Genomic DNA, 26,801 nt, shown 5'->3' with positions numbered 1-26,801 from the left:
GGCCCTCTGAACATGCAGTGCCCGGTGGGCCCGGGTCTTGACGAAGCTCCACTGTACCTCAAACTGGGGCATATCCAGGGTAGAGCAGGCCCCTCGATCCGGGCTGTCCTCGATGCCCCCTGACTCGTCATCCTGACCAGGGCCCCCCTTGTTGAGATCCCGGGAGAACACCAGGCCCTCAGGTTCCGAGTCGCTTTTGTCTCGGTCGAGCTCAGGCAGGCTGCGGGAGAAGTCTTCGAAGGCGCTGCCATGGTAGTCACCAATGACTGTGAAGTCGACCTCAGCCTCCAGGCTGGACGTGGAGCTGACTGTGATGCTGGAGCACTTGCGCTCAATGGCCAGGTGGTTGTCCTTCAGGAACACTGCGTCCCTCTCCTGGTCTTGGTCCTCATCTCCTGTGTCACTCTCTGGGGCCTTGGGACGTGGTGGTTTGACTTTCTCCTCTGAGCCCTCCCTCAGCCCTGCTCTCTATGGCCAGATAAAATCAAAGGAATGGGGTACGGGGTAGGGAGAGAGAGAAAGAGAGAGAGAAGTCAAGATGGTGAATGACAGAAGAAATCTTGGGGCCATGTCGATGTCCCAAATGGAAGAGCAGGTCAGGAAACGAAAAACACCCCAGAGGGTTCCTTGACATCCAAACAAACTTAAAAAAAAACGAAAACTTCTCAAGAGTGGGGGCGCTCTTTTCCGAGGGTCTCCTACTGATGGCAAAAGCAAGTACAAAGCAAACATCCTGCCAGTTGGTCCTGGACAGGAGGCCCCATCCAAGGTTTGGATCTGGGAACTTATCAGAAGCAGCACTGTGCGCAAGGCAGGGATGGGAGCCCAGACCCCAGGCCCACCCGTGCAGGCCAACATCGAGAGACAGAAACCAAGGAGGGAGACCCAGGGATCAGGGAAACCCAGGAGGGGGAGGCAGAGAGGCTGGAGCCAAGAGCTTTGAGGAACAAAGAGGAAGCCAACATGGTTTTGTCAATTCCACTGAGTCTCTGTGGGAAGGGTCAGCATCGTCTAGAGGGAGGAACAATACGGGGTAATTCCTGGGAGCTGGGTGCTACATCGGTTCAACCCTGAGCTCCATGAGTGGGCTGGCAGGCAGGCCACGGAGTGGAGGTTATGGTCCCATCAGTGTAATTGACAACAGCAGGCCAGGGAAATGCTGGAGGGGAGCCAGCAACTCTTGTCCGACATACATACCTCTCAACTGGCCTGTCAGGGATTAAACAACACATGTACATTTTTGGCTGTTTCATGACATTCTTTTTTAAGACCAATCTAACACCCACCAAATATTTTTAAAGTACTTGGCTTCAGGTTCTAGAGATTCAGTGTGCTTAGAGATTCACTTGCTAAATGAGCCTCCATTTAGCCAGTTTCTGGAAGGTTGAGAGGTGTGAGGAAACATTCCAGACAAGCCAGAGTTGAGCTGCCACAAGAGGCACTGCCAGAGCAGGTGGGGATCTAAGGCAGCGATGCACCCTGGCCAGGCGAAGATGACCGGGTCATCAGGGCACCGAGGGGCTGCAGAGACCTGAGGGCCCGAGGGGCTGGTGCATCTCAGGCGCCCTCCCTTTCCAGAGGGGTTCGCTGCTAAGCTGGTGACTCGCTTCTCTTCCCTGACTGCATCTCCGGATTTGTTCTGGATTAGAGAAGATAGTTAGTCTTAAGGAGGCAGAAGGAACTTGGCACTGGGATCAAGAGGGAAACAGAAGTGAAGGATGGAAATCTCTGGACTGTCAGCTTTCCCAAGGCAGGAGAACCAGGGAAGGGAAAGGATGAAGGAAGATCGCTGGACAAGCCAAGCAAAACAGGTAGGAACCCAGCAGGTGGGGACAGCAAGGCAAAGCAAGTGTGTAGTTTGCTGGCAGTGGTGCCACCTTTTCCACTGGGGCTGTGTGACCCTCTGGGCACCAGGTCACACCAAAAGCCGAGGGTCTTTGTGGCTAAGCTAACATGGGCCAAGCAGATGAACCCATCATTCTGCCTGGAATACACTCAGGCCCGTTTAGGGAAAAGAACTCATAGGGATGGACAAGCAGCCTCTGATTGCAATAATGACGAGGGGCCACTGAAACATGCTTCTACAGAGCTACGCAGCATGCGGTCAGCTCCCCCGGCTGGAGGGCAGTGGTGGGGGACAGGGTCTCACGTGGCCAGTTCCCCCAGTAACTTCTTCCAGCGTAGTTTCACAGCCTGAATCGGGGGACACGAGCTGGAGTTCCATGCCTCCTTCCTGGGGAGATACGGCAGGAATGCCCTGCCTGAAGTGTCTGGTTGCTGGCTGTATCACCGAGGAATGTGTGGCTTTGGGGCCGGCAAAGTCCCCCGGGGGCTGGAGTTGGATAAAGCCCAGGTCTAAGAGCTTGTTCCGCTGCTGCTCCACCTGACCCGTGGAAGCCTCTGAAGACAACTCGTTTGGAAGAGCCCTTGTTTCACCTTGGCTCACTCGGCGAGTGGGTCTCACTCCATGGGTCTCAAAGATGCGAATTTTGTTGGCCACTGAGGTCTTGCTAATATCTTCTAGGGAGCCCTCTTGGCCCCCCGCCTGGAAAGAGGTCATCTCCTTTTGCTTCCCTGAAGGGAACACCAATCCCAGGGGTATGGCCCCCTCAGCTTCTTCAGGGACAACTCTGGGCTTTCTGCTGGCAATGGGAGGCGCTCGGCACTCCCCTCTGTCCGGGGTCACAAACAGCCCTACTTGGTCCTTGGGCTCCGGGCTTTCTTTGGGAGGATGGGCCTGTTTGAGAAACACAAGCGACTTTTCTCCAAAAGGATCCATGAGCTGCGAAGGATCTCCTGACTTATGAGGGGCTGGGCTTGGAGAAACTTCCTCTGGAGCTGCCTGAGCTTGAAAGGGACCTGGGGAGGCAGGGAGGTGGGTGATCACCTCCATCTGAAGAAATGCTGAGGCTCTGCTGTCCTCCATTGCAAGTTCTCCTGTTTGGGTGTGAACCAGTCCCCTGTCTTTGGGCAGGACGTCGCCTCTGTCTGGTTTAGCTGGCTTCCTGACATTGTCAGGAGAGATGGCCCATGGAAGGGCGCAGGCCGGGAGGTCTGGGTTCACGTGCCCTCCTCTGTGAGGGGAGTGATTCTTCCATCCCACTGGGGGGCTTTTTTCAGCCTTTTCCATCAAATCTCCACTCTTGGGGGCCTCTTCCTCTGAGGCCACGGTGGATGCTGAGTGAGTAAACTGTCCTTCTACCCCCCACCTGGCTTCTTCCCAGGCCTCAGCAAACGTCTGCCCTGGAGAAGTTTCCTTACTGAGCTGCTCAACAAAGGCCTCCAGGTCATCCAGTCTTCCGTGTTTCTTGGGAGGTCCTGCCCCTTCCTCTGAGGAAGGTGAGTGGACTTCATCCTCTTCACCAGTGTTCCTGCAGGAAACTGCAGCAGAGCCCCACGGGCCTGAGGAGTTTAGCTCAGAGCTCTCTGCGAGCTTCTCAGAGCGCTCTGGCCTGGTCTTATCTCCAGGAGAGGCATCCATGTGCTCTTCACTCTCCTCCAGGGGTGGAGGGAGGGCTTGGTCTTCAGAATCTTTCTCTCCATAGCTTAAATAGAAGCTCCTCTCTGCAAAGGAAGTATCAGTTTCATCACTGGAGTCAGCTCTGGCTTCCACGTCAGCTGGGTCCAGCAGAAATGACTGGAGTCCTCCCCTGTCAGAGGCTAGAGAGAGGCCATCCATCTCTGCTGGCCTGGTCCCTGGTGTACTGGGTCTTCCACCAGCCTGGAACTCCCCCAGCTCCTTCCTCAGCTCCGTCTGGCCCTCTTGCTGACCACCGGAGACATGGCGCATCCTGATGGTTGTCTCTCCAGTGCCCACTTGGAACCGGGAGCCCTCAAGGAGCTTTTCTGCCAGGGTATAGCCTACAGCCAGAGAAGCCCCTCCTGGGCCATCCCTGGCCCACAGGCCTTCCTCCCACACAGACTCAAAGTCTTCAGGGCTTGCAATCATTCTTCCTTGTTGCTGGGTGTTTGCTCTTCCAGCTCCCACCATTACTTCTGTGGCCACTTCAACTTTGAACTTGTCCACCAGGACGTCTACCTTGGAGAGTCTGCCATCAGCAAGGATATCTGTGAGGCCTGCCTCCCTTTCTTCCTGCTGCGTGGTAGTCATTTTTAGGAGACTGAGTTCTTCTGGCCTAGTGTACTCTCTTTCTATAAATACCCAATGCTCTGAACCCTGTGTTTCAATTGGAGCAAGAAGAGTTAACATAAATATCAGGCACCTAAAGAACGGGTCCCTTCTTCACTCTGCAAGGGACCAATCTACCACCAAAATGTCAACATGTCCCCAGAACTGGCTGGGAGAGGAAGGCATGACAATGCTAGTCAGCCTCATCTAGGCTACTTTTCCCATCAAGGCACCCAGCAATTATTTACGCCCCTCAATCACCACCCCAACTTGGTGAAATGGGATGGGGTCTCATGCCCTCCCGGTGTGAACCATGGGAAAATGGAGATCCACGGATAGGCAGGACTCTTTCTCTTCTAACAATATAACTGACACTGTCAGAGGGGAAAGTAGCTTACGTCACATGGAATCTTTGAATGTTAGAGCCAAAAGAACTCCTAAGACATCCTCCAGTCCAATCTCCTCATTGTGCAAATGGGTAAACTGAGGCCTGGAAGAAGGTCAGTGACTTACTCGAGGTCACAATGGATGGCAGAGTCAGGAAAAGACGGCCTGATTTTTGATGCCTGAGATCCTTGCTGACTTATCTCACAACCTATGGAATATGGGTCCCAACTGCAATCTGTCAAGTTGAGGGGAAGCACTGAGTTAAGTTCCACAGGCCACAGCCTGAAATCTGACCTTTCTGCAAGAGCTTCCGGGGAGGAAAGAGATTAGAATGAAAAATAACAAACGGCTAGCTCCAGAGGTTAGTGCCAGTCACCACAATGGCTTAAATAGCTTGCATCTTGTGGGGTTCATTCCCAAAGAAATAGATACCAAGGCTATCCTTGGAGAATTCTAACAAAATCTACAGAAAGAGTGGAAAAGGACTGACCAGAACACATCACGGAAGGAAAAGACCTAAAGATCCCAGCGTCATCATGGGTCAAAAGCACGCAACAGTATAGACTGTTGAACTGTCAACAGAATAGCCCTTTACCTCCCTCAAGAGCCCTTTGAACAACGCTAAGGAGGAAATGAGGGACTTCTAGAATCATTAAAAAAGCAAGAAGGCCATTGGGATTTTAATCTTCTTGCAGCCACAGAATACGTTCTCCACACAAAATCTTCTTGGAAGTCTAATAAGTAATACAAATACAGGGCTCCTCTGTTCAAGTTGGAGGCCTGGGCTGTGCTAGTGGCCTGAGGTACCTCCCCCCTTTGAAATCACTGCTCTGACGCAAACCCCCCATGATACAGATGTGGAAACTGAGGCCTAGAGAAGGTCAGCATCATGCCCAAGGTCAGAGAGTGAGGTAGCGGCAAAGGCAGGCCTAGGACCTGGTCTCTGACTCCAAGTTCTGTGCAGGGCCTCCACGGTAAGACGTGCCACAGACTGCTCCTGACAACTGGAGGGGGAAGGTTTATATGACCTTGGGCTCCATTTCAGGTTATGATTTGGTGAGGAGTATGTCAGATCCCAGAAGAGCTGAAGGATTCTGAGGATCAAGAGAGCATTGCAAACCCTCTTTCCTCCACTCCGTTTTAGCAAAATCTCCATGATTATCCCACAATCAAATGGCATTAAGAGACTCTCGCCGACAGGAAAGAAAGATAAAACCAAGGGGGAAGGCCCACACAAAGTCTGGAGCAGGTTTCTGAGATTTTGCTTCAGGCTGAGAAGTCTTCAGGACAACGGCACCTGAACCATCCCAGAGGGAAGTGCTTCGAGAGCCTACAGGAGCCAGGTCTCTTTTCTCTTCAGCACGTACTGACATCATCAGCCTGTCAACGATGACCAAAGACGGTCAATGAGACCCCTTCTGGAACATTCCTGCCCCAAGTCTAACTAAAAACTAGTTTCTAGAAATTAGAAGCTTAGAAATTAGGCTGAGTGGGGTGGAGGTTGGCACAATACAGAAAGAAAGATTCTGCAGGAAGAAAAAGGGAAAGCTGTACTTATATTTAGTTACTACGGGCCAGGCAAGGTCAGCCCTTTGTCTACGTTATTAAATTTAATCCAAATGGCAACCTGTGAAGCAGGTACTGTGACCCTTATTTCAGAAGGGGAAACTGAGGCTCCCAGAGGGAAGGTGACTTGCATGGATCACAGAGTGAACAGTGAGGGAAGAAGACGCTCTGCTTCTAACAAACGAAAATTCTGAAGAGAAAAAAAGACTGAACCAGAAAAGGGAAAACCTCACTGGTACCAAGGCTCTGGTGGAGCCGCACTGTCCCGGGGGGTTAATCTGAAAGTGTTCTGCCCTGATTACAGGATGGGCTACATCAGGGTGGCCCTGCAGCCATTCTTTCCACCGAGCCTGCTCAGAGCGCCCCCTGCTACCAGCTGGAGGCACTGCAGCAAGACGGCCACGAAACAGAAGCTGGGAGCAGAAGTGTCGCCACCCAAGCCACAGACAAGGAGAAAATCTCCAGCCAGGCAATTCCGCTCACTCCAGGCTGTGCAGGCCTCACCTGGAGCTCTGGGTCACATTTTGGGCCCTGTTCTTTACAGGGACCCCCAGAGGAGGGGGTCCAGGACGAGGAGCCCTCTAGAAACCTTGCCATGGGAGAAACCATTGAAGAAAGTGGGAGTATTGAGGGGAGGGAAGGTGCTCAACTCCGAAGGGCTGTCCTGGAGGAGGATGCAGAGCAGACCTAGGGAGCAGAGCATAGATCAAAGCATATGCAGAGCAGGGAGGAGAGCGAGGCCCACAAGCAGGTGATTCAGAAGGGCAGATTTTAATTCAATATGAAAACTTCCCAAAGGATGACTGAAGACAAAATGATCTGGCACTAAGAAGAGTAAGAGCCCCCTCTGTAGAAGGGGCTGGACTGACAATTTTCAGGGATGCTGATGAAGGGTGATGTTGCCCCCCTGTGCCCCACACCCCCCTCCAGTTATGGGCATCTTTGCTCTAGGAGCATCTCTGTGCTCTAGGGCATCACTATTTCTCTACCCCTGCAATGCTGCTGAGTACTGTCCAACCTCTCTCGAGAGAGAGAGAGAGAGAGAGAGACAGAGAGAGAGAGAGAGAGCTGGTACTTCTGTTTTTATTATTACGTTGAGGAAAAATTCAGAGTAGAACTGTGATGACTTTTGTTTTACCACTCTTGTAGCTGACTCATGTCTCTTTTACAGTTTAAGCACATTTTCAGCAGCTACCAAATTTTTCTCTGGGAATTGAGAAAGGTATATGTCCTCACACATCCTATGCCAAAAGAGGAGGGTCAGAATCAGGGAGAAGGAGGTTTCGCCCAGATGATTGGTCAGTACCTTCCAATCCTGACAGTCTGTGAGGTGTTAGCAGAGAGGGAGGACGCAGCACCCCCTTCCCTGGGACTGGATTCCATGCCTGGCAGCCACGCAGGGGCACAGGAAGTTCCAAGAAGCCCTCCACCTGCTGCCATCCTGGGCACAGAAGTAATTCCCTCCTCATTTGGAAGACTTGCCTGACCAACATCTCTATAGCCCCAAGGATACGCCTTGGAGCAAAACGCCCACTTTTGCCTGCCTGGAGACCTCAACAGACCTATGCTCCAAGGGGAGTTTAGAGAAGATGGAGGCAGGGGATGGTAGGATGCCATCCCCTAACTAGCACTGCTAGACCTTACTCAGGCTTCTGAACAGAGATAAGACCTCAGGGTAGAAGGCATTTAGGTGCCATGATCCCCGATCCCAAGCTGAGAAGTCAGAAGTCACCTGCCTCAGCAGGGCCTGAGAGGAGGAGATCATTTCTGCCTCCCCTTTGAAGCCAGAGGTGACTCAGGCTGTTCCGTCTTCCCTGAATGTTTCAGTCCTATCTTTCCTGAGAAACAATGCATGAGGGAGGGACCAGCCCTTTATGGATCCCTGGGATGGGACAATCACTTGTCATAGCATGGGGACAACAAGGGCTACCCACTGCTCCCATCTGCATGGCAGAGTCTGGTCCACATCCCTCACCCCAGAGAAAGGGTTTTCTTAAGACCATTAGGGTGGTTCTGGGTGGGAGGGGAAGGAGGTGATGACAGTAACCTCAGGAGACGCTGCGAGGCTTTTCTGAGTGAACACTTCCAAGCCTGTGGCCGTCCCAGGCTCAGGTGCCAAGTCCTGCTGAGAGATGTCCTGGGTCCTCTGGGACTGCAGGGGAGGCCCAGGGCCAGAGGAAAGGGGAAGAAGGGGGGTAGGGAAGGAGAGGCAGAGACAGGAAGAGAGGGAGAGAGAGAAAGCAGGAGAGACACACACACACACAGAATGTAAATAGCCTGGCTTTGTAAATCCCACATCCTTAGGGTTTGTGGATTAGGTCAGGAAGGAGCCACACTTTGGGGGCCATGGGGCCAGAGAGAAAGGAACTGCCCCTCAGCACCACTTAGGGGCAGGAGGCCCAGGGTCAGTGCTGCCAGCACCAGGACTTTGGGCCTTTTCTCATCACCTGCCCACTCTCACGCAAGAGCTGCTGGAGCCACTTGGCCTCGATTGCCAGTCTTCCCTCGGAGTCTTTGGTTTAGGTGATGGTTCAATCCTGCAATTTGGGTCTCAGTCCCTTTTAAAAAGTTATCTTTGAAACAAAAACCTGGCTTTGGCAAATGGAAACTCTTCTTTGTAGTTTGAGGTCCCTATTTTGGTTCAGGTTCCCATGATTTCCCCTTGGCCCAGACGAGACCCAACAATGTATGAGGAAGATACTAGGAGCTCTGGATGCCACAAGCCTGAAGGATATCCCTGCCTCAAAGCCCACATTTGGATCAGGGAGTCTAGTCACCATCAGCAATGGCCCTGTGACTGCTCAGCATTTTTCAGTTTATAAAGTGCTTTTATATCCATTATTTCACTCAACCTTCCCAAAAACCCTATGGAGTGGCAATTTCAGTCCCCGTTTCGATGGATTGACTAGGCAGTGAGCTCAGAGAGGTGAGGTCACTCACCAAGGATCCAGTCCAGTCCTTGGCTATGGCTCCTCCCCATCAACCAAATTTTCAGTGGGGCCTGTAAGCCAGTTAAATGGTTCATCGCTCCAAGCTGAGCTCCTGGGCCAGACTTCTTTCCAGCAGTGGACTACGCTTCTCTGGGCAATAGTGGTGGGTTGAGGGTGGAACAGACTCCACCGTTTAAGTAAGACCCATCTTCTAGTAGTTCCAGCTATCACCAGCAGGTGGGGCACCGGGTCAGGCTGCTCTGGGGCACCCCAACGCTCCAGAGCCCAGCTCTCTAGGGCTCAGCCTGCCCTTCTCTGCAGGAGTCCGACCCTTTCAGAGGCCTCTGCATCCCATCTCACCCACTTCGGGACTGAATAGGGGCCACTCAGGTCAAAGCTCTCTCTCTAGGGCAGGAGAAGGGGGACACTTATCTCGATCACTAGACCAGCCCCCTTGGCCTAGTCCATGGGGTTCAGGGTCTTGATTGTAGCATGGTGACCACAGAAGCCCTCGGTGGATGCAGAGATTAGCCCTCCTTCCATGGCACCAGCCTTAAAGGCCCCAGAACATCCCTAACTTTGTGAATCACCAGCCAGGGAGCTACCACAGCAACCTCACTGGAGGAGGCCCTCTGTTATCTGACATGTTGAGGCCATGGGAGTGCTGATTCAATCAAATGCTCACTTATTAGATCATGGCTGCATCACCAATTTTCAAAGCATTAGAGGGCAGTATACACGCAGTTGACTCTATTCTGGTCTTCACGTGATTTGGTCTTGCTCCCAGGCTGCTGTGATTTAATAGCAAATACAATGGCCAGGGACACAAGAAAATCAGGTTCTAGCCCCTCTTCTATCAGCGATGACACTGACACTTTCCTCTTTCTGGGCCTCACCTGTAAAATGATGGCCTTGAACCAAGTGGGTTTCGAGGGTCCTCCCAAGTTTAAAACTGACTCTGATTAGAAGGTAACATGACGTATTGTTTCAAAATGAAACAATAAGTAACTCACATTGAGTACCTAGGTACTCTGCTGGCTCGTCCATGCTTTTTCTCATTGGATCCTCACAACATGCCTAAGAAGTCGGTACTTTTATTATCTCTACCTAGCGGAGGCTCAGAGAGGTTAATAACAAGCCCAGAGTCATCCAGCTAGCAGGCTGCGAAGCCAGAATTCAAACCCAGATGGTGTGAGTCTAGACCCCAGCTGGGTTTGAGCACAGTAAGCAGCAGCACTAGAGAGAAAACATCTAAGTAGAACCAGGGGTAAGAATGGCCAAGATTTAGCAGTGCTAAAAATAGTAGCTTGGGATTATAAATATAGGAATTCTCAAGATCCTATCTTTATCTCTTTTTCAATTGAGAAAGCTCATGCTTTCCACTCTGAAAGGCAGGTCGTGTGGGATCCTTTTCTGAAGCAACGGGAGCAGCTCTGATTTTCCTGGAGGACCCCTTCCCCTCTGGCAGGCTCTGAGGATCCTTCCAGGAGGGATACTCCTCCATCTGCATTTTCACAATACGCATGAAAGGGTCTGGCTACTGGATAGAACTACCGGGATTCTTAAAGTTCTGTGTACATGAGACTCGCCTAGGAAACTTGTTTAAAATGCTGATTCTTGGGCTCCACCACCAAATATTCTGACTCAGTAGGTCTGACGTGGGGCCCTAGAACCTGCACTTCTAACAAGCACCCTTTCCTCATCCTACTCTGGCTGATGGAAGGGGAACATACCAAGCTACTGTGAGTCTTTGAGTTTTTTAAGGTGGTCCCTGGGGTCCAGGATTCCAGGATTTGGTGAATTTGTCTTCCCCAGCCTCACCCACCACCCTCTGCCCACCGTCATCTGGTGCAGCAATGGGGGGAGGCATATAGGTGTGGAAGATGAGGGTAAGTCAGTACATAGCAACCTTCCCCACTCTCTTTACCCAAGGCCCCTATTGAGGGGTTCAGGGTGAGACTTACCTCATTGGCTTTCTCAGGGGTGCCCTTGGGGGAGGGGGAGGCGGGTGAGGAGGGCAGCCTGCGCTCTCGCTCCCAGTCTCGATCCCGGTGGATCAGTTTGCTGTTGGGTTCCTTCAGGGTCCTCTTGAGCTCGTTGATGCTGGCCTGGTGCTTCAGCAAGACGTCCTCTGGCTTGTCTAAGAACTAGGGGTGGATGGAGAGGGCAGCCGGGTGTTAGAGGAACAACACTGAGATGGGATGCAGGGCGTGTTGAAGATGGCAATGGTCACCATCGCTGCCCTACATCAGCAAGGTGATTCCCATCCACGACCCCATCTCACCCTCACAGCACCCCATGAGCCAGGCAGGGTAGGGACGATTAGCACCAACAGGTGCACAAAGCACTTAAGGATTAAAGAGGAGCAAAAGGTACTTAAGATTAATGAGAGGAGACTTCTGGTCCACACTGCCTGTTCTTCTCCCCTGCCTAGCTCCCAGCCTCGGAACACCCAAGTCAATTCAAACCCCACTGGTCTGGGTGAGTTCCTTCTGGTGCTGTGAGCCCACTCTTAGTCAGCACAGAGGTGACTTCCCTCTGCTCACAACCAAGGCACGGGGAGAACGCACCAACCCTCCTCACTGGGCTGCTCTCTGGCCTCCTGGATCCTGATCCCTCCCCATGGCCAAGACTTGGACCACTGTGCTTAGCACGATCCCCAGTCAAGGGCCCTCCTAGCCCAACATGTGCAATTGCTCAGCCCTTGGGGGGGGGGCCCAGAATGCAGAGACTCCTAAAGCCAGGGACATCCAGAAAAATGGGCCCTGCTCCCACACCAGGGGTCCCACTAGGGACCAGGGGCCAGGAAAAGATTGGTTCAGCAGTCTCTGCTGTGAGCCACTACTTTTCCCAACCACCTAGGATCTTCTAGATACCTTGCGGGTACCGACTCCTCAAGAGCAGACAGGGTGAGATACAGCCAGATAGAGAAAACAGGATGCTTCAGGACGATTAGGAGAATTAGAGATCAGGAAGAAGAGAGGTGAGTCCCAACGCTGGGCATCAAAACTGAGCCAGGGATACTGGAGTCACGGGTGTGTCCCCATTAAACCACCAAGGCTGAGCTCTGGCCAGAGCAGCATGATAGAATAATCTGCCCCTAGGTGAAGGGAGGTCCAGCCTTTGCACAGGAGCCGGCAGTGACCTACTGAAGCTGCTTGTCTGCCTACTTCTGGGGGAAGCATGGGTAGGCTGGCAGCCTAAGGACCCTTAACTGTAAGCCTGTTTGAGGATTCATGTCAACTCAATTCAGGGCAAAAAATGGACAATCTCAGCTTATCATAAAGTCAGATCAGGTGATTCTGGAAGAACTACCTGGAAGGTAAGCTTGCCCTTGGACAAGGCTAGAATCTGTCCCTGGGCTCATCTCCAGCATCCGAGGATCTACTGTGACTGACCCCTAAGTTACCTCAGGAAGAAACCTGATGCTACTGAAGCTGCTTCTTTCCCTCCAAACAGCTGTCTGTACCTCCGGCATCACTTCCTGAGCTGAGCCGCCTCAGGACAATGTCTGTCTGTCAAACCTGATAGAGTTTGCATGGCGGATGTGTCTGGGCTTGTAACCTTCCATCCTGAACCTGTCGCTCTGGCTCTGTGGGAATGCACTATTCCCGAAGGTTAGAGGGTGCAGGGGAACCCTGAGATCCTTGAAGGGCCTTAGAGAAACCTAGTCCAAGTGACTTGCTGTGCGGATGGGGGACAGGGGCCTGAGGGGACTTTCCCACGACCCTCAAAGGGTCAGTAGCAGAACTGGGGCTGAAACCCAGATCATGGGAATCCAATGCCAGGCCCTTCTTATGTCCTGGCCTCTGGCCCTTTCCCTCAGGCCCAAGAACAAATCCACTTCTCTTATAGTTAAGGCTCAAATGAAGAGTTGGAGACTGTGTGAAAGAAAGGAGAAGTGATTAACACAGGAGGAAGAAACTGAGGGAAGCAACGATGGGAAGAAGAGGAGAGGGAGGAGGAGAAAAAGAGAGCAGCTTTCCTGACAGAGCTGGAGCAGTGGCAGGCCCCACCGGAGGGAGCTGCAGCTGGAGTCCGAGAAGAGGTAGACGTGCTCTCAAGTGCCTCCCTCCCCACCCCACCCCCCACACCACATCTGGTTGCCAATAGATACAAAAAAAGGTTTGAGGTGAGGACACTGGGGACACAGATGAGGTCTAGGTATGACCAAACAGTGGTGTGGGGAGAAGATGAGTCTAAGGAAGGGTTTGGGTAGGGGGAGGAGATGAGCTCAAAGAAAGCACGGAATGCCCTAGAAGAGCTGAGGGGGACACAGGCGGGATGTTCAGCAGGGGCAAGGGACAAGCATGGGGTGGTCTGGAGAGGCAGAGTGTGAAGCTGAGTAGAGAGAGGCAGGGGGAAATCTGAGCAGGGGGCTGGAGAGATGAGCTTAATAAGGCAGGGCAGGGATGGCTGGGGGAGGAGAATGGCCGGGGAACAGAGGCCAAGTTGAGGTGGAGATGGTACCGGGATATGAGCCTGGGATGGGCTGTGGGATGGTGACAAATGAGCTGGGGATTTGAATGACTGGGTAGGTAGGGACAGGTCCCATGCAGTACCTCCTGTTTGTGTCTCGGCGTGGTTTCCTGCTCCGGCTAGGGAGACGTGGAAGGAGGAAAAGGAACCAGCAGGGTCAGTAGAGCAAATAGATTAGAGATACCGCGACTGGCCTGGTCAGCAGGTGGCCCAGAGTGCTCTCACCCAAGTAGCAGAGGCCAGGGAAGCTGGGTGGGCCACCCACGGGGCAGTGAAGCAAAGAGAAGGTGCAGGATGTGAAGCAGGGAGCCCAAGGAACATAAAGAAGTGGGTGGGAGGCAAAGTGTCCACTTAGCAGGTAGGACTTGAGGGTTCTGGAAATTCATGCTCCCTGCAGTCAGCATGTGTGTTCAAGGGCCTGTGCTCCCAAGGAGGGACTGCATGATGGAAACACACTATACTCTGTGCACATGCCTGTGCACACGCATGTTGTTTGCATGTCTGTGGGTGAGGGGTGTACATCCGTGAGCGAGTATGTGCCAGTCTGAGGCCGTGCGTGCCTCTGTGAGTGTGTGCTCAGGCATGTGGGAAGGGGGCAGGCAGCAGGAGAGGATGCACTTGAACCTCACCCTTGTCAGGGCATGCAGTGGCATCTTATCTCTCGGGGCAGGAAGAAGGTTGTGCAGATCCAGATCATAGTCAAAGGGGCAAATTAGGAGCAGGCAAGAGGAAGCCAGAGTCCCCTTGGGGACAGAGTGGCCCTCCAGGAAAGCAGGGCAAAAGGACAGAAAGTGTGCATGGTGGGCAGCATGCCCCCCACCCAGGGATGTCCAGAGATTACACATGGCCCAAGGGCAAGGCCTTGTCCATGGTCCACCCCATAGCAAGGGTGCTTGGCCACAGCTTGGGACACCTGAAGGCCAAGGCCAAGGCTAGACCCAGGATCAGTCTCCTGATCCAAGGTCAGAGGGTACAAGAAAGCCAGGCTCCTACCTTTAGCTCCTTGATCTTGGTGGGGGTCCTCAGCTCTCCCTCCTCGGCCTCTGACCGCCGCCCCCCAGACTCGCCATCCTCTTCCCGCTTGTCACTGTCAGGTCCTGCGTCATGGTTCTCACTGACTGAGGCTGGACGGGAGAACTCTGCTGAAGTGGGCAGAGATGGCCAGGCAGCCATGTGAGACGGCTCCCAGGGGCACGGACAGGGAGCCAGCCTCACCACCCGCCCAACCACGCCTGCAGTGGAGTGGAGTGGAGTGGAGTGGAGACTTCCACACCCCCAACACATAGGGGATAAGAAGCCAGCGCTCAGAGGAATGAAGCAGCCTCCCCAGGTCACGTGGTGGGCGAGAGGCACCCAGCCCCAGACCCCCTCCTGATTTCTACAGCACTAGAGCCTGGTTTAAATCTCAAATCCATCTCTTCTTGGCTGTGTGACCTTGGGTAAGTTACACGACCTCTCTGGGCCTCAGTTCCTCATCTATAAACAGTACCTACTTCAGAAAACTGAGAGGAGAAACAAACAAGCTAATGTGTGTATGTATACAGAAGAGTGGCTGGCACAGAATGAGCCAGTTCAGTCAATGTTGGTCCACAAATGATGGTTTTGTTCTAGCAGTGTGGCGGAATACTCACTTGACCCCATTATTTAGCAAACACAGATATTGTGAGATTAGCTTGACTAGTGAAAGCTAAGGTCCTGAGGTTTGCAAATGATTTAGCTTCTTTATAAATTAGGGAGAATTCCAGGGGATCCCTGCAATAACATCTTTCGTGCTCTTCGGTGTTCCAAAGTACTTTTCTGAATAGGAAAGAAAGGGGTAGAATTAGTCTTTATGCCAGGCACTGGGCCTAACATAGACTATGGCCTGGATTGTGACTTGGTGGGAAAAATTGCTGGAAAAGACTGAATTAAAATGACCAGAGCACAGATTATCCTTGGGACTGGCCTAGATCAAAAGAGAGAGAATAGGGCCAGCCCCGGGAGCCTTGTAGTTAAGTTCAGTGCATTCCACTTCAGCAGCCAGGGTTCAGTTCCCAGGCACGGACCTATAGCACTTTGTTAAAGGCCATGCTGTGCTAGGGGCCCACACACTAAAAAGTAGAGGAAGACTGGCACAGAGGTTAGCTTAGGGTGAATCTTCCTCAGGGGGAAGAAAAAAGGAGGGAGAGAGAATAATTATCCTCTCTATTCATATATATTCACTCTGAGAAGTGCCCATTTATGCACATTATTTCATTTGATCCACACAATCCTCTGTGTTGATGGCTAGAATGGAAATTACTATCCTCATTTTACAGAGGATAAATTGAGACTCTGAGAGGGCAAAGGTCCCACTGGTGACCTTTCAGTGAATCAGGACAAGGACCTAGGCCTCCTGGCTTAGAGTCCAGGCTTCCGGTCCTCCCCTGATGAGCCTCACCAGCTTTGGGTCAATCTTTGCTGCCCCGCACAATCTGGGCTTCATTTAGCCCCTGGCATAGTAAGGAAGCTGCAGGGGAGGAAAGAGGGACAGTACAGGCCCTCCTTTCCCTTTGCATAAATCTTAGCTCTCAGCCCTGTGTCCACTCAAAGAGAATAAAGAGGTTCTTCAGCCCCAAATGGACCCTTGCAAAACCGCACGTCCTCCAAACACGGCAGGGAGTCCTGGGACAGGTCTCACCTTCATATTGCAGGAAAATATCAGACTTTCCTAACCACCTGGAAAACTCCTAGGTATCCTTCAAAACCCTGCCCAGTTGTCACCTTCTCTGCAAAGCCCATTCTGCCCCTCCTAGACAGAAATAATCCCTCTTTCCTCAAGGCTCCTCTATATTCCATACATACTTCTCCCATTGCTTGAAACACACTGAATGCTTACACACATACTATTCTATGAGCTCCTCAAAGGAAGGGGCCATACTTACTCTAACACTCCAAAAGATTTGTTGAGTGGAACTAACTTGCCTAGAGGCCTGACCCAACATGTTCTGGGAGTATCCACTGTTCCCCCACCCAAGTCCCCACCTCCTACCTATAAGCCGCCCTCTAAAAATGAAAAGCAATAATAATAATTTATTATTGCTAAAATAAATAATAATTTATTATTGGGTGTAATTTTTAAGGTACTACTATGTGCCAGGAACTGTTTTGGGTGCTGTAGAAGCATTAGCTCATTTAGCTCTCCCTACAACACAGTAAAGTAGGTATTATTTACTTTGTAGAAGAGGAAATAGGCACAGGCGATACCCATCCAGTCCTTCAGATATTTATGGGCCACTTCCTGTGTCCATGGAGTAGCTGGTGAGTGTCAAGGCTGAGATTTGAATTCAGACTGCCTGACTGAATCTCCCCAGTGCCCATGTGGCTTCTGAACCTCTCCTACAAACTCTAGTGTACATATCCTGGGGAGAGTCCTGGGCCTTGAGGGGTTATGATTTAGTAGGTCTGGCCCAGGGCCTGGGAATCTGCATGTTTAACAAGCTCACAGCTGATTCTAATGCAGGCAGTCCTGTGGACCACATTTTGAGAAGTCCTGGTCTGCTTGATACAGCATAATGTAGGGCCAGTTCTTGTTGATGTTAAGGGCATATGCCAGCCTGATAGAAATAGAGGCAGTGGAGAGCCCCATGTAGTTAGATGTCAATCAGTTCAATGGAACCAAAAGAATAACTAGGAACAACCCCTCAGCTTCCAGTCAGTAAGGCTTCACCAGCTCCACACTGCAGTCACAATAAACCATTCTCCTGGTAGGATGACAATCTGTGAATCACTAAGCATCTTGGGCAGAGGGCCCAGAAAACCATACGGTTGAACCTGGGACCCCAAAAGGCCATGACTCAGGGAAGTTGCCGGAAGTCCAGAGAGTGGTAATGTCACCTCCCAGCAGGAGTGATGCTGTAGGTTGGGTCAACCCACCAAGAGCTGCAAGATCTGCCCAGGTACAACAGTGCTCTTGGGCCACCATGCCTGGTGCAAATCAACTTGTGATGTGTCTACCACCTTTACCACTCATTCTGCAGAACCTGGCATGACCCCCTTTCCCTCTAAACACCACTCTTCCCCCTACCTCCAATTTGGGGCATACCTCCATCAAGGCTGCGGGACATGGTGTACCGTTTGCTGGAGGAACGCTCAAAGAAGGGTGCAGGTCGATCGATGAGGGCGCTGGCCTGGCGGGTCTGTGCCTGGGTCCTCCCACTATACCGGAACTTGGAGCCCATCACCAGGAAGCCCTTGGGGGGGGGCTCAGGGGACACCAGCCTGCAGTGGAGGGATGGAGGTGAAGAGAGGGTATCAGATCTCTTTTGCCAGGCCCAAGGCTAAACCACAGCTGACCTTTCATCCCATTGTCCCACCAGCTACGACAACTCTGAGTGGTCCAGAAGGGGAGAGACTTGGGAAAAGAGCAGGGGGCCTTTCCCAGAGTCCCTACTAGCTCCTCCTCCTCCTCTCTCCCCTCACAAAACACAGACATTGCCAATATACACTCACGGCCTCTGCCTCATCCTCGGATACCCTACCCCAGGGTCAGGCTCACCGGAAGAACGTGTGGTGCTCGATGCACACCTTCCACAGTCTCTTGGCTGACCGGTGGTTTGGGAGTTTAAAGCCAATTGTGCTCTCAAACTGCTCATACTACAAAACCAAGAAGGGTGGGTTAGAAGCAAGGCCTGGGCCCACTCTCACCACCAGTCCATCCTTTCTGAACCTCTTCTCAGGCATGTGTGACTCTGGCCTGATGATTCATTTACCCACTCATTTAATCAATAAGGTGGATTGAGCCCTTACTGTGTGACAGGTCTGGTGCAAAGCAACAGAGACACCCTGGTGACAGAGATAGAAGATTCTCGGGTGGGGGGAACTCTGATAATAAATAAGTGAACAAGATCATTTCAGATACTAACAAGGGCACAGAAGGAATGAACAGAGATGCGTGATGTGACAGAGGATAACTGGACAGGTGTGAGGGTCAGGCGCTATTTTAGAAAGGGTGATGAGAGAACACTCTGTAAACAGCTGATCTCTGAGCAGAGATCTGGAGGATGGGGAAGGAACCAGCCACGTGAAAAGGCGGAGAAGAGAATTTCAGGTGGAGGAAATATCAAAAGCAAAGGGCTGAGGGCAGGGAAGAGCTTGCTTATTCAAGGATCTGAGAGAAGGTCAAAGGGGTTGGGGCATGTGGGCATGGGACAGTGGGGCAGAGACCTGTGGGACAGGGGGGTAGCCACAGACGGAGGTTAGACTTCAGCCCAAGAGCTAAAGGGAGCTCTTCAGAGGCTTAAGTGAGGGGTGGGAGTGGGGGTGGGTTCCACATGATCTGATGAGAGAGACTTTCAAGCTCTCTTTAGCAGCTATGAGTAAAGTGGCCTAGAAGGACAATGGAGGCGGGGAGACCAGTGAGAAGGACACTGTAGGGATGTAAGGGAGAGACGCAGCTGTTGGTGGCTGGTGAAGCAGGGAAGGGTGAAGCAGATGGGTTCGCAATTTATTCTAGAGGTAGAAACAAATGGACTTTTTGATGGGTGAGATGTGGAAGTGGGGCATACATGTTTGCATGTGTGTAGGAAGTTGTGTATCTTAGTATGTGTACATACTTGAGTACTACATGTAAGCAATTACATGGACATGGACATGTATTCACTGATGTGTAACCTGAATATATGTGGTTATCTGTACACATGTATGTGTGTGTGAGTGTGTGTGCAGGCACATACCTAAGGTGTGAAGTCCATGTAGAGATCCCCAGCAGAAGATGACTCTCTCCCTACCCAGCACCCCAGCACCCCCATCCAGGTATCCTGGGTAGGAAAAGACCTAGGCCCAGACGCCAAGGTCCTCTCTGTTCAAGTCAATTCCAGCGAGGAGGAGGCATTCCCACGGCAGGCTCACCTCCCCAGGCCGGATCTTGATATAAAAGTTACTCCTCTTGTAGGAGATCTTGAGAATCTTGGGCCAGGCGAAGCGGTTGATTCTCAGCCGGTCCCGGTAGATAAGCAGGCCATTGGCACAGACTCCTAACATGATGTCGATGCCCTCAGAGTCCTGCATGAGAAGGGACCATGGAATGGCAGGCCTGGAGTCCACACCTGGGGGCAGCCTGCCACCCACCCAGAAACCCCTCCTTGAGCTCTGCTTGTCACGAGCCCTCAGGAGCAGGGTTAGAACCTGCATGCTGGACCCCCTGACCAATCTCTCACAGTGATGCAGTCATTCACTCATTCCTTCTGTCACTTATTCACCGGGTCACTTGTTTGATCATTTTCTCTGTCAATCCCTCAATCATTCATTCACCCAGAAAACACTTAGTGGTACATATTTGGTGCCAGGCCACGTGCCATGTGCTAAGGATACAGAAATAAATTAAGGCCTATGTCTTTCCCTAATGATGCTCCCAATCTAGTGGCGGCACAAACAGGTTCACAAGTAAATATAACACGAGAAGAAAATGATAAAGATCATGGGAAAATAAAGGGTTTTCAAACTTTGAGGAATGAGAAACAGCAGAGAAGGCTTCAGTTTGAAGGGAACACGGGGTGTGGCACAGCAAACCCTCTGAAAGAACCTGATAGTGCATTGGGGGCACCCCCTCAGACACTAGGGGGACCCTGGGACCCAGTGGTACCTTGGCATGGTGCAGGTCTACTCCATACATGGAAAGCTTCTTCGCATTCTCTAGGAAGTGGATTTCTGCTTCTCCTGGGGTCATGCCCCTAAGGGAAAGAAAGCGATCACAGATGGCCATGGAAAAGGCCCAGGCCTGAGTCCTGCTGCCTGAAGGTGGTCACAGTCAGAACCTGTGATTCTAGGAAGGCAAACGTTCTGGAGTAGGCACGTGGCTGGGTCTCTCTCAGGCCCTGTCCTCTGCAATCAGTGCAGGATGGTGCACACCTAGACCCCACTTCAGTCCACCGAACCCCGTTCCCGCCAAAGCTCAGGTCCAGTCTTGTTTCCTCCAGGAGTATTCAAGGGCTGAGCTGGAAGTAAGGATTTTTGCCTCATTCTGCCACTGAGTTAATTGTGAGGCATAAATTCTGTTTCTCCATGACTGTGAAACCTATGCGAAAGGCATTGTTCATTATAATCACCCAGGGGCTCCTACATTATTACCCACATAAGATATTTCTCTCAGAATTTTGTATCAGAAACCACTTAATCTCCCCTGAGAAAGAGGCGCACATTCTCCTTTCTGAAAAGAAGAATTATGTAATTCATCGAGTTCCTTCCTTGCTTTGGATGCCAGGAAACTGTAAACTTTACACTTAGTCACAGCTAACATTTACTGAGTACTATGTGCTGGTTACTGTTCCAAGCACTTTACATGTATGAACTCATTGAATCCTCATAACAATTCTATAAGGTAGGTATTATCATTATTCCCACTTTACAGATGAGGAAACTGTGGCACAGAGAGGTTGAATAACCTTCCTGAGGGCACAGAGCTATTAAGTAGCCAGGTCAGGATTTAAATCCAGACACTACGGCCCAAGAGTTTGTGCCCCTTCTCAACCACTTCACTTACGTCTGTCTCATATCCTCTGGGCCTCGGGTTCCTCTGCTTTGTCTACCTCAGTGAGCTGTTGTGTGAGATACCTGGATACCAGGTGTCAATGTGCTTTACATCAAAACAGCTGGAAAAGCTAAAGGGATGGCCATTAGTATTTCTCCAGCCCAGAATGATCTGAACTTCTTCCTGTGAATTATTAGGTCTCTCGCACATCCCTAACACATCTTGCTACCTATAACAGGGAAGACAGAGAGATGCCAGGCAGGCCATCACTCCCTATTCTTGAGCCCAAGGCAACACTGCTAACCAGTTGCATGGCTTCAGTATCCCACTCAACACCATACGACAGCAGCCATTGCTAGCCAGAGTTGACGTGAGAGTCTCTGAAAGACACATTTGCCACCCCAGACCTAGCATTCCATCACATCCCAGAAGGTGTCCTTCTCCACATACACAATCCCTCCACATCTGGCCCTGGGCCTCCTCTCCAGATGCAGCCCCCAGGACACAACCCTCCACATTCCCTCTATCCTCACTAGCAATGAGATAATACCACCACAGCCCTTCCCATTCGCACAGCACTTTATAGTTTATAACACACATTCACATTTATCACATTGGGTTCCCATAACAACCCTGGACTGAGAGCCCAAAGCAGCCCTTCAGCCTGACAGGACTCTAGAGACCATGTAGTTCCAGGGGTTCCTCCCAGCGAGCAGTATCACCCTCACATCAGGCATTTGGAAAGCGGGGGGCATTTTGGTTGCTACAGTGACTGAGGGGGTGGTATGGGTATTTGCTGCCTGGAGCCCAGGGATGCCAAACATCCTGCACAATGACTTCTCCTGCCCCAAATATCAATAGTTGAGAAACACTGATAATCTAAGTCCATAGATATACAGTCATGTGTCACTTAACAATGGGAATACATTCTGAGAAATGTGCCATTAGGCAATTTTATCATTGTGCGAACATCATAGAGCGTTACCTACACAAACCTAGATGGTATAGCCTACCACACACCTAGGCCAAATGGTACTAACCTTTTGGGACCACTGTCACGTATTCGCTCCGTCATTGATCAAAATGTCACTACGTGGCACATGACTGTTCAGGTGAAAAATGGGGCTGACAGGTCAAATAGCCAGCCCACAATCACCCATCTAGTTAATTATCTTGCAACTCCTGGAACAACGTGCTTTCCACTCACAATCAACTGTTCAACCCATCAAATCACAAACAGCAACAATTATAGCCGACATGTAATGTGTCTTTAATTTGTGCTATTTAGTCCTCCCAACAACACCACAAGGCAGGTTTTATTAACCCCCACGTTGAACAGATGACGAAACTAAAGCACAGGGAAGAGAAATGACCTGCTCGACACCCCTGGTTAGAAAGTGGCAGAGCCAGAATGTGAACCCAGGCAGTCGCTTTAGAGTGCAAACTTTTGGACTTTATGTGCAGATCAAGACATCAGGACCCTTACCCAGGGACACACAATCATGATTATCTCTAGTTGGCAGATAAGAGACTGATTCTCAGAGGCCAAAGACACAGCCACATAGAAGCTTAAGAACCTGAGGCCCCCAAGAGGTCATTTCAGGTCACACAGTTAGCTACTCTCATTCCCATTTGATGAGATGATTTGCCCTCAGATGCACCTCAAGTTAGGGGGAGAGCCAGGTGGGGTACTTACGGCACAACATCTGGAGGCCTAGCAGGGAAAGTTCTAGTCAACTGGCCGAGGAGCCAGGGAGGGCCCTGGGCGGAGAGCCTCTCACCTATACGTCTTGTGCAGCTCCATGATCCTCTCCTCCAGCTCCCGGGTCTGGTTAGGGGCGAAGCGGAGCTCGCTGACATAGTTGCCCACATGCTCCTCAGCATCATAGTCGCCCAGCTCAGCCTGCACAGCGTAGGAGCCCAGCAGGGCATGCGTGACGAAGGAGCAGGGCAGCCGGCCCGTGATGATGTCCGCCCGCAGCTGCAGGCACAGGTAGTATCTGGAGACAGGGGAGAGCGGGCATAGGTACGGGGCCGCTCCCTCCCTAGATGCCCCCAAGCACAGCCGTCCCCTGAGCCACCAGAACCAAACTGACCAACACTCAGTTCGGTAGGAAAGGAATGGTCCCAGACACTGGCATTCTGTGTGTTAATAATTTGGGTGTGTCCTTTAGACGGTTTTGCACCATTTCACATGACTTGAAACATTTCTGTTCATTTCTAAGTTTGAGAAATTTTTCCTACTGGGGGGCATTTTCCAATTTCTAACTCATTTTCAAGCTAAATAACACTGCTTTGCTGGTTTGGCCATTTTTTTTTAATGTCATATATTTTTAATTATTTTTACTGTGGAAAAAACGTAAACTTCAGAGGTGACTCTAAATTGCCTCTTGATGTCCATTCTTGGTCCTAATCCCTTCCCCCTGGAGGTAACCCCTGTTATCACTGTGCTGTTTTACAGCTTTTTCCTTCACAGACATATGGCAACGCATTGTGGTTTTGATTCGTGGGTGTTTTGAACATGCCAGGGCTATCAAATGCTACATCTGATGCTACAGCTGCTCTTTCACACGCAGCTATGTGCCTTACAGCCCTTCCCAGGTCAGCCCATGCAACTTGACCTCATTCATTTTAACTTCTGCACCATACCCCACAGCCCAGATGGACCTGTTGGCCAATGTATCGTCAAAACTTTTTTCATCTTGCCTCCAGCTCTAAGTGAATTGTCTAAAAACAAATTGGTTTAAAAGAAACATTTCCAACCACTGGGCCATGATTTTTTATAACTCTTATGCACACTTGGATGATTTTATAATTTTTAAAACCATTTTAAACCATTTTTTATTGCTTTTTCAGTTATTGTGTATTAAAAAAAATGTTTCAGTTCTTTCTCAGCCAGCAATGCCTCCCTGCCCATTTTGCTATGTTTCACCATTTTTTTCAATTGCCTATTTCTTTTCCTCTTAAGTGGCTTTCACTTAGTATAATTTTTACTGCTCCATGACATTATTTTGCAGTCTGAACTGAAGCTCTGGACAAAAGCATGCGCAGCCTCAGTGTGTGCTCAGGGCCAAGGCAGAGGCTCAGAATCAGCAGCAGCTCAAACATCACAGGCACCAAGTGTGAGCTTGTGGGCGTTTTGTTCAAGTCTGAAAACTCAGAAATCACTGCAAAACACTCTGACCAATACTTCATTTCAATCAATTTGTCATTTTGACCAGTTTACTTGGGCCTAAATGTTTTTGACTAAATCAGCTGCTACTACCACCCCATCCCTGGGGTCATCCACGTTAGGCAGGGCTAATTCCCTCCTGGTATCCCTAGAAGCCCAATGCCCAGAGACGGGCACAAAGAGGAGAGGCATCAGCAGGCAAGATGAGGGAGAGGGTTGAGCTGGTCTAAAGCTCTCAGCCATCTTGAGGATGGAGTCCAGACCCTGCTGCTGAATCTTGGCCCCAAGCCGACCTCAGGGCTTAGAGCAGGGCTGATGAGGCCAAGGCCTCGGGCCTGATCTATTACAGGGACATCTGTCTTATCTCCCAAGGCCAGAGTCAGCATTTTGACCTTGGCCTGTTGCCTGGCAAACAGGCAGCCGACATTAAGGAGGGACCCAGTGGGAGGGAGAGGCTGGCTTGGTTGCCCCTCTCCTGCTGTAGGAATAACTCCAAGCCCACATCTTATTGTTGGTAGGCACGTAGGGCCCAGCACATGGATGACACAGCCCCAGGATCTCAGGAAGTAAGATTCTCTCTTTGGAAGGGGTTTAAATAAGGAGAAGGGTCTCTCCCTGTTCTGGTTTTAGAGACAGGATGAGCCCCATAGAAGCTCTGATCCTGAAGGATGCTTTGTACCCTCTTCCATCTTCAAGTCATATTACCTACTGGCCCTGAGGCACAGTGAGACTGCACATACAATCCATGTTCACCCTCGCAGCCTGGGCTTGCCTCCATGGGGGATCACATGCCTCACTAGACAACCCCCCCACGCCTGATGTGTGCACAGAGTAGCATGCAGGACCAGATTCCCATGTGCAAAGGCATCTGTGACCCACTCCTTCCTTATCCCCAAAGTCGACAACTGGCGGGCCACCCAGCACATCGGCCTTCAGATGTGTTTGGCCTGTCCCTCTTAGAGATGACCCACACCATTTTTCTAAAAAGTTTGAACTAGTTGCCAACATTTAAAAACTGTGGTTTTTACTCTCAAATCTCTAACTTCACTCCAACAATCGGGCCCAATTCCCACATGGCAGTGATTGCCCAAGCTGAACAATAACTGTTTTAGGGCTGGCCCGGTGGCTCAGCGGTTAAGTGCACACATTCCGCTTTGGCAGCCCAGGGTTTGCCGGCCCAGATCCTGTGTGCGGACATGGCACCACTTGGCATGCCATGCTGTGGTAGGCATCCCACGTATAAAGTAGAGGAAGATGGGCATGGATGTTAGCTCAGGGCTAGTCTTCCTCAGAGACAGGAGGAGGATTGGCAGCAGCTAGCTCAGGGCTAATCTTCCACACACACACACATACAAAAACTGTTTTAGATGGCGTCTGTCCTCTGAATTCACATTGGTCCCCACTGCTTCCTGTGACATTTCCCCCTCTAAAGTCAAGGGTCAGCTGCCATTGGCCACTGTGTTTGTATCATTTTCTCTTGCACTGAGTCAGCTTCCTTTGTTGACGGCGTCTGCCCAGCCTCAGTAGGCATCTGAGTTTGCAACTGCCATCATACACCATCCTGCATCTCCCAGGACCAGGTGCCCTCACTCCTAGTCATATGGCCAGTACACCTGCCCACTCCCTCCATGGTCCTCACCTTGTGATGTCTTCGGTCAGCTGAGCAGGGTCAGGGGGGTAGAACTTGACTGTGAAGGCAAAATTCCAGGGGCTGCCTGAGAGGAGAAGATGGGGGAAAAATCAGAGAGGCCCTATCACCCAAGTGGGTGGCCTAGACGCACCATCCTATGGGCAATTTTTAAAAGTCTTCTCATATCTAAAATCTCAGGATGGTCCAATCAGGGGGTCTGGAACATTATTCCCACTTGACAGCTGAGGAGACTGAGGCCCAGGGTAAGAGACTTGTGAACTAGCAGTGGGAAGGAAGGTAGAAAGAAAGAAACCAATGGTGCATGCTGGGCACACCGTTAATTACTTTACAAACATTGCTTCATTAAACCTCACAACAACCCAAGAGCAAGTCCTATAATCATCCCCATTTTGCAGATGAGGACACTGAGGCCCAGGCAGTCAGGTGGCCAGCCCAAGGTCACCCAGCCAGGAAGTGGCAATGCTGGGGTTCAGAGCCAGCCGCCACCCGGCTCCAGAGCCCGTACTCCCTCCTCTATACCAAAATCTATGGCACAGGATGTTGAAGGGAAGAAAACACATCTAGAAAGTACCATGCTAAACAAGTTTCTTAACTTTGGACTTCTCAGAGCCCTCACTCTGCCATTGTAAACTGCAATTCTCTCTTTGCGGGGGCTGTGGGGATGAGGGACCGACTCCCTGACCTGGGGAGGGATGCTGAAGACTGATGATTCTGTTGGCTGCTTCTCTTTTCCAAGCTTCTGGTCCTTCTCAAACACTGCATACTCAGCCACTTGTACGTGTTTTGACTCTTTTCAGGCATGAGAGGCAGGCCTCCCAGCTGGGCTGGGACACCTGGGGACAGCCTGAAGCCTAGGCCTAGGACCCTGTCAGCCCCAGAGGAGCGTGCTCTGTCTGAGCGCCTGCCTCTTTGTCTCCAACTTACAGGAGGCCTACAGGAAGAAATCCTTGAGCCCACTCATGCAGAATCAGCTGGCATCCCTGGGCACAGCTGCCTGCTGT

At 51.1% G+C, this 26,801-nt stretch overlaps 1 protein-coding gene across 50 annotated transcripts in view; it reads right to left on the bottom strand.

Moving 5' to 3' along the window:
* The window catches only part of EPB41L1 (erythrocyte membrane protein band 4.1 like 1), a 118,242-nt gene that overhangs the window by 20,581 nt on the left and 70,860 nt on the right, over positions 1-26,801 (bottom strand). For 8 of the 50 annotated variants that reach the window (XM_008536302.2, XM_070588220.1, XM_070588219.1 and 5 more), the window contains 13 exons: positions 25,789-25,864; positions 22,759-22,977; positions 20,093-20,180; positions 19,360-19,512; positions 18,008-18,105; positions 17,555-17,730; positions 14,485-14,633; positions 13,575-13,610; positions 10,977-11,159; positions 8,130-8,234; positions 2,150-4,177; positions 1,532-1,639; positions 58-468 (listed from right to left, as the gene is read on the bottom strand). In XM_008536302.2, coding sequence (XP_008534524.1) covers positions 58-468; positions 1,532-1,639; positions 2,150-4,177; positions 8,130-8,234; positions 10,977-11,159; positions 13,575-13,610; positions 14,485-14,633; positions 17,555-17,730; positions 18,008-18,105; positions 19,360-19,512; positions 20,093-20,180; positions 22,759-22,977; positions 25,789-25,864 — 3,830 coding nt within the window. Of the gene's footprint in view, positions 1-57; positions 469-1,531; positions 1,640-2,149; positions 4,323-8,129; positions 8,235-10,976; positions 11,160-13,574; positions 13,611-14,484; positions 14,634-17,554; positions 17,731-18,007; positions 18,106-19,359; positions 19,513-20,092; positions 20,181-22,758; positions 22,978-25,788; positions 25,865-26,801 lie in introns of those variants that run through there. The other 42 variants (XM_070588240.1, XM_070588249.1, XM_070588239.1 and 39 more) reach the window with 18 other exon arrangements.

This window comes from Equus przewalskii, chromosome 21, assembly GCF_037783145.1.
Source record: "Equus przewalskii isolate Varuska chromosome 21, EquPr2, whole genome shotgun sequence".
NCBI classification, from domain to species: Eukaryota; Metazoa; Chordata; class Mammalia; order Perissodactyla; family Equidae; genus Equus; species Equus przewalskii.
Note: the sequence above shows the minus strand (reverse complement) of the source record. Positions and strands in the feature narration are given on the sequence as shown.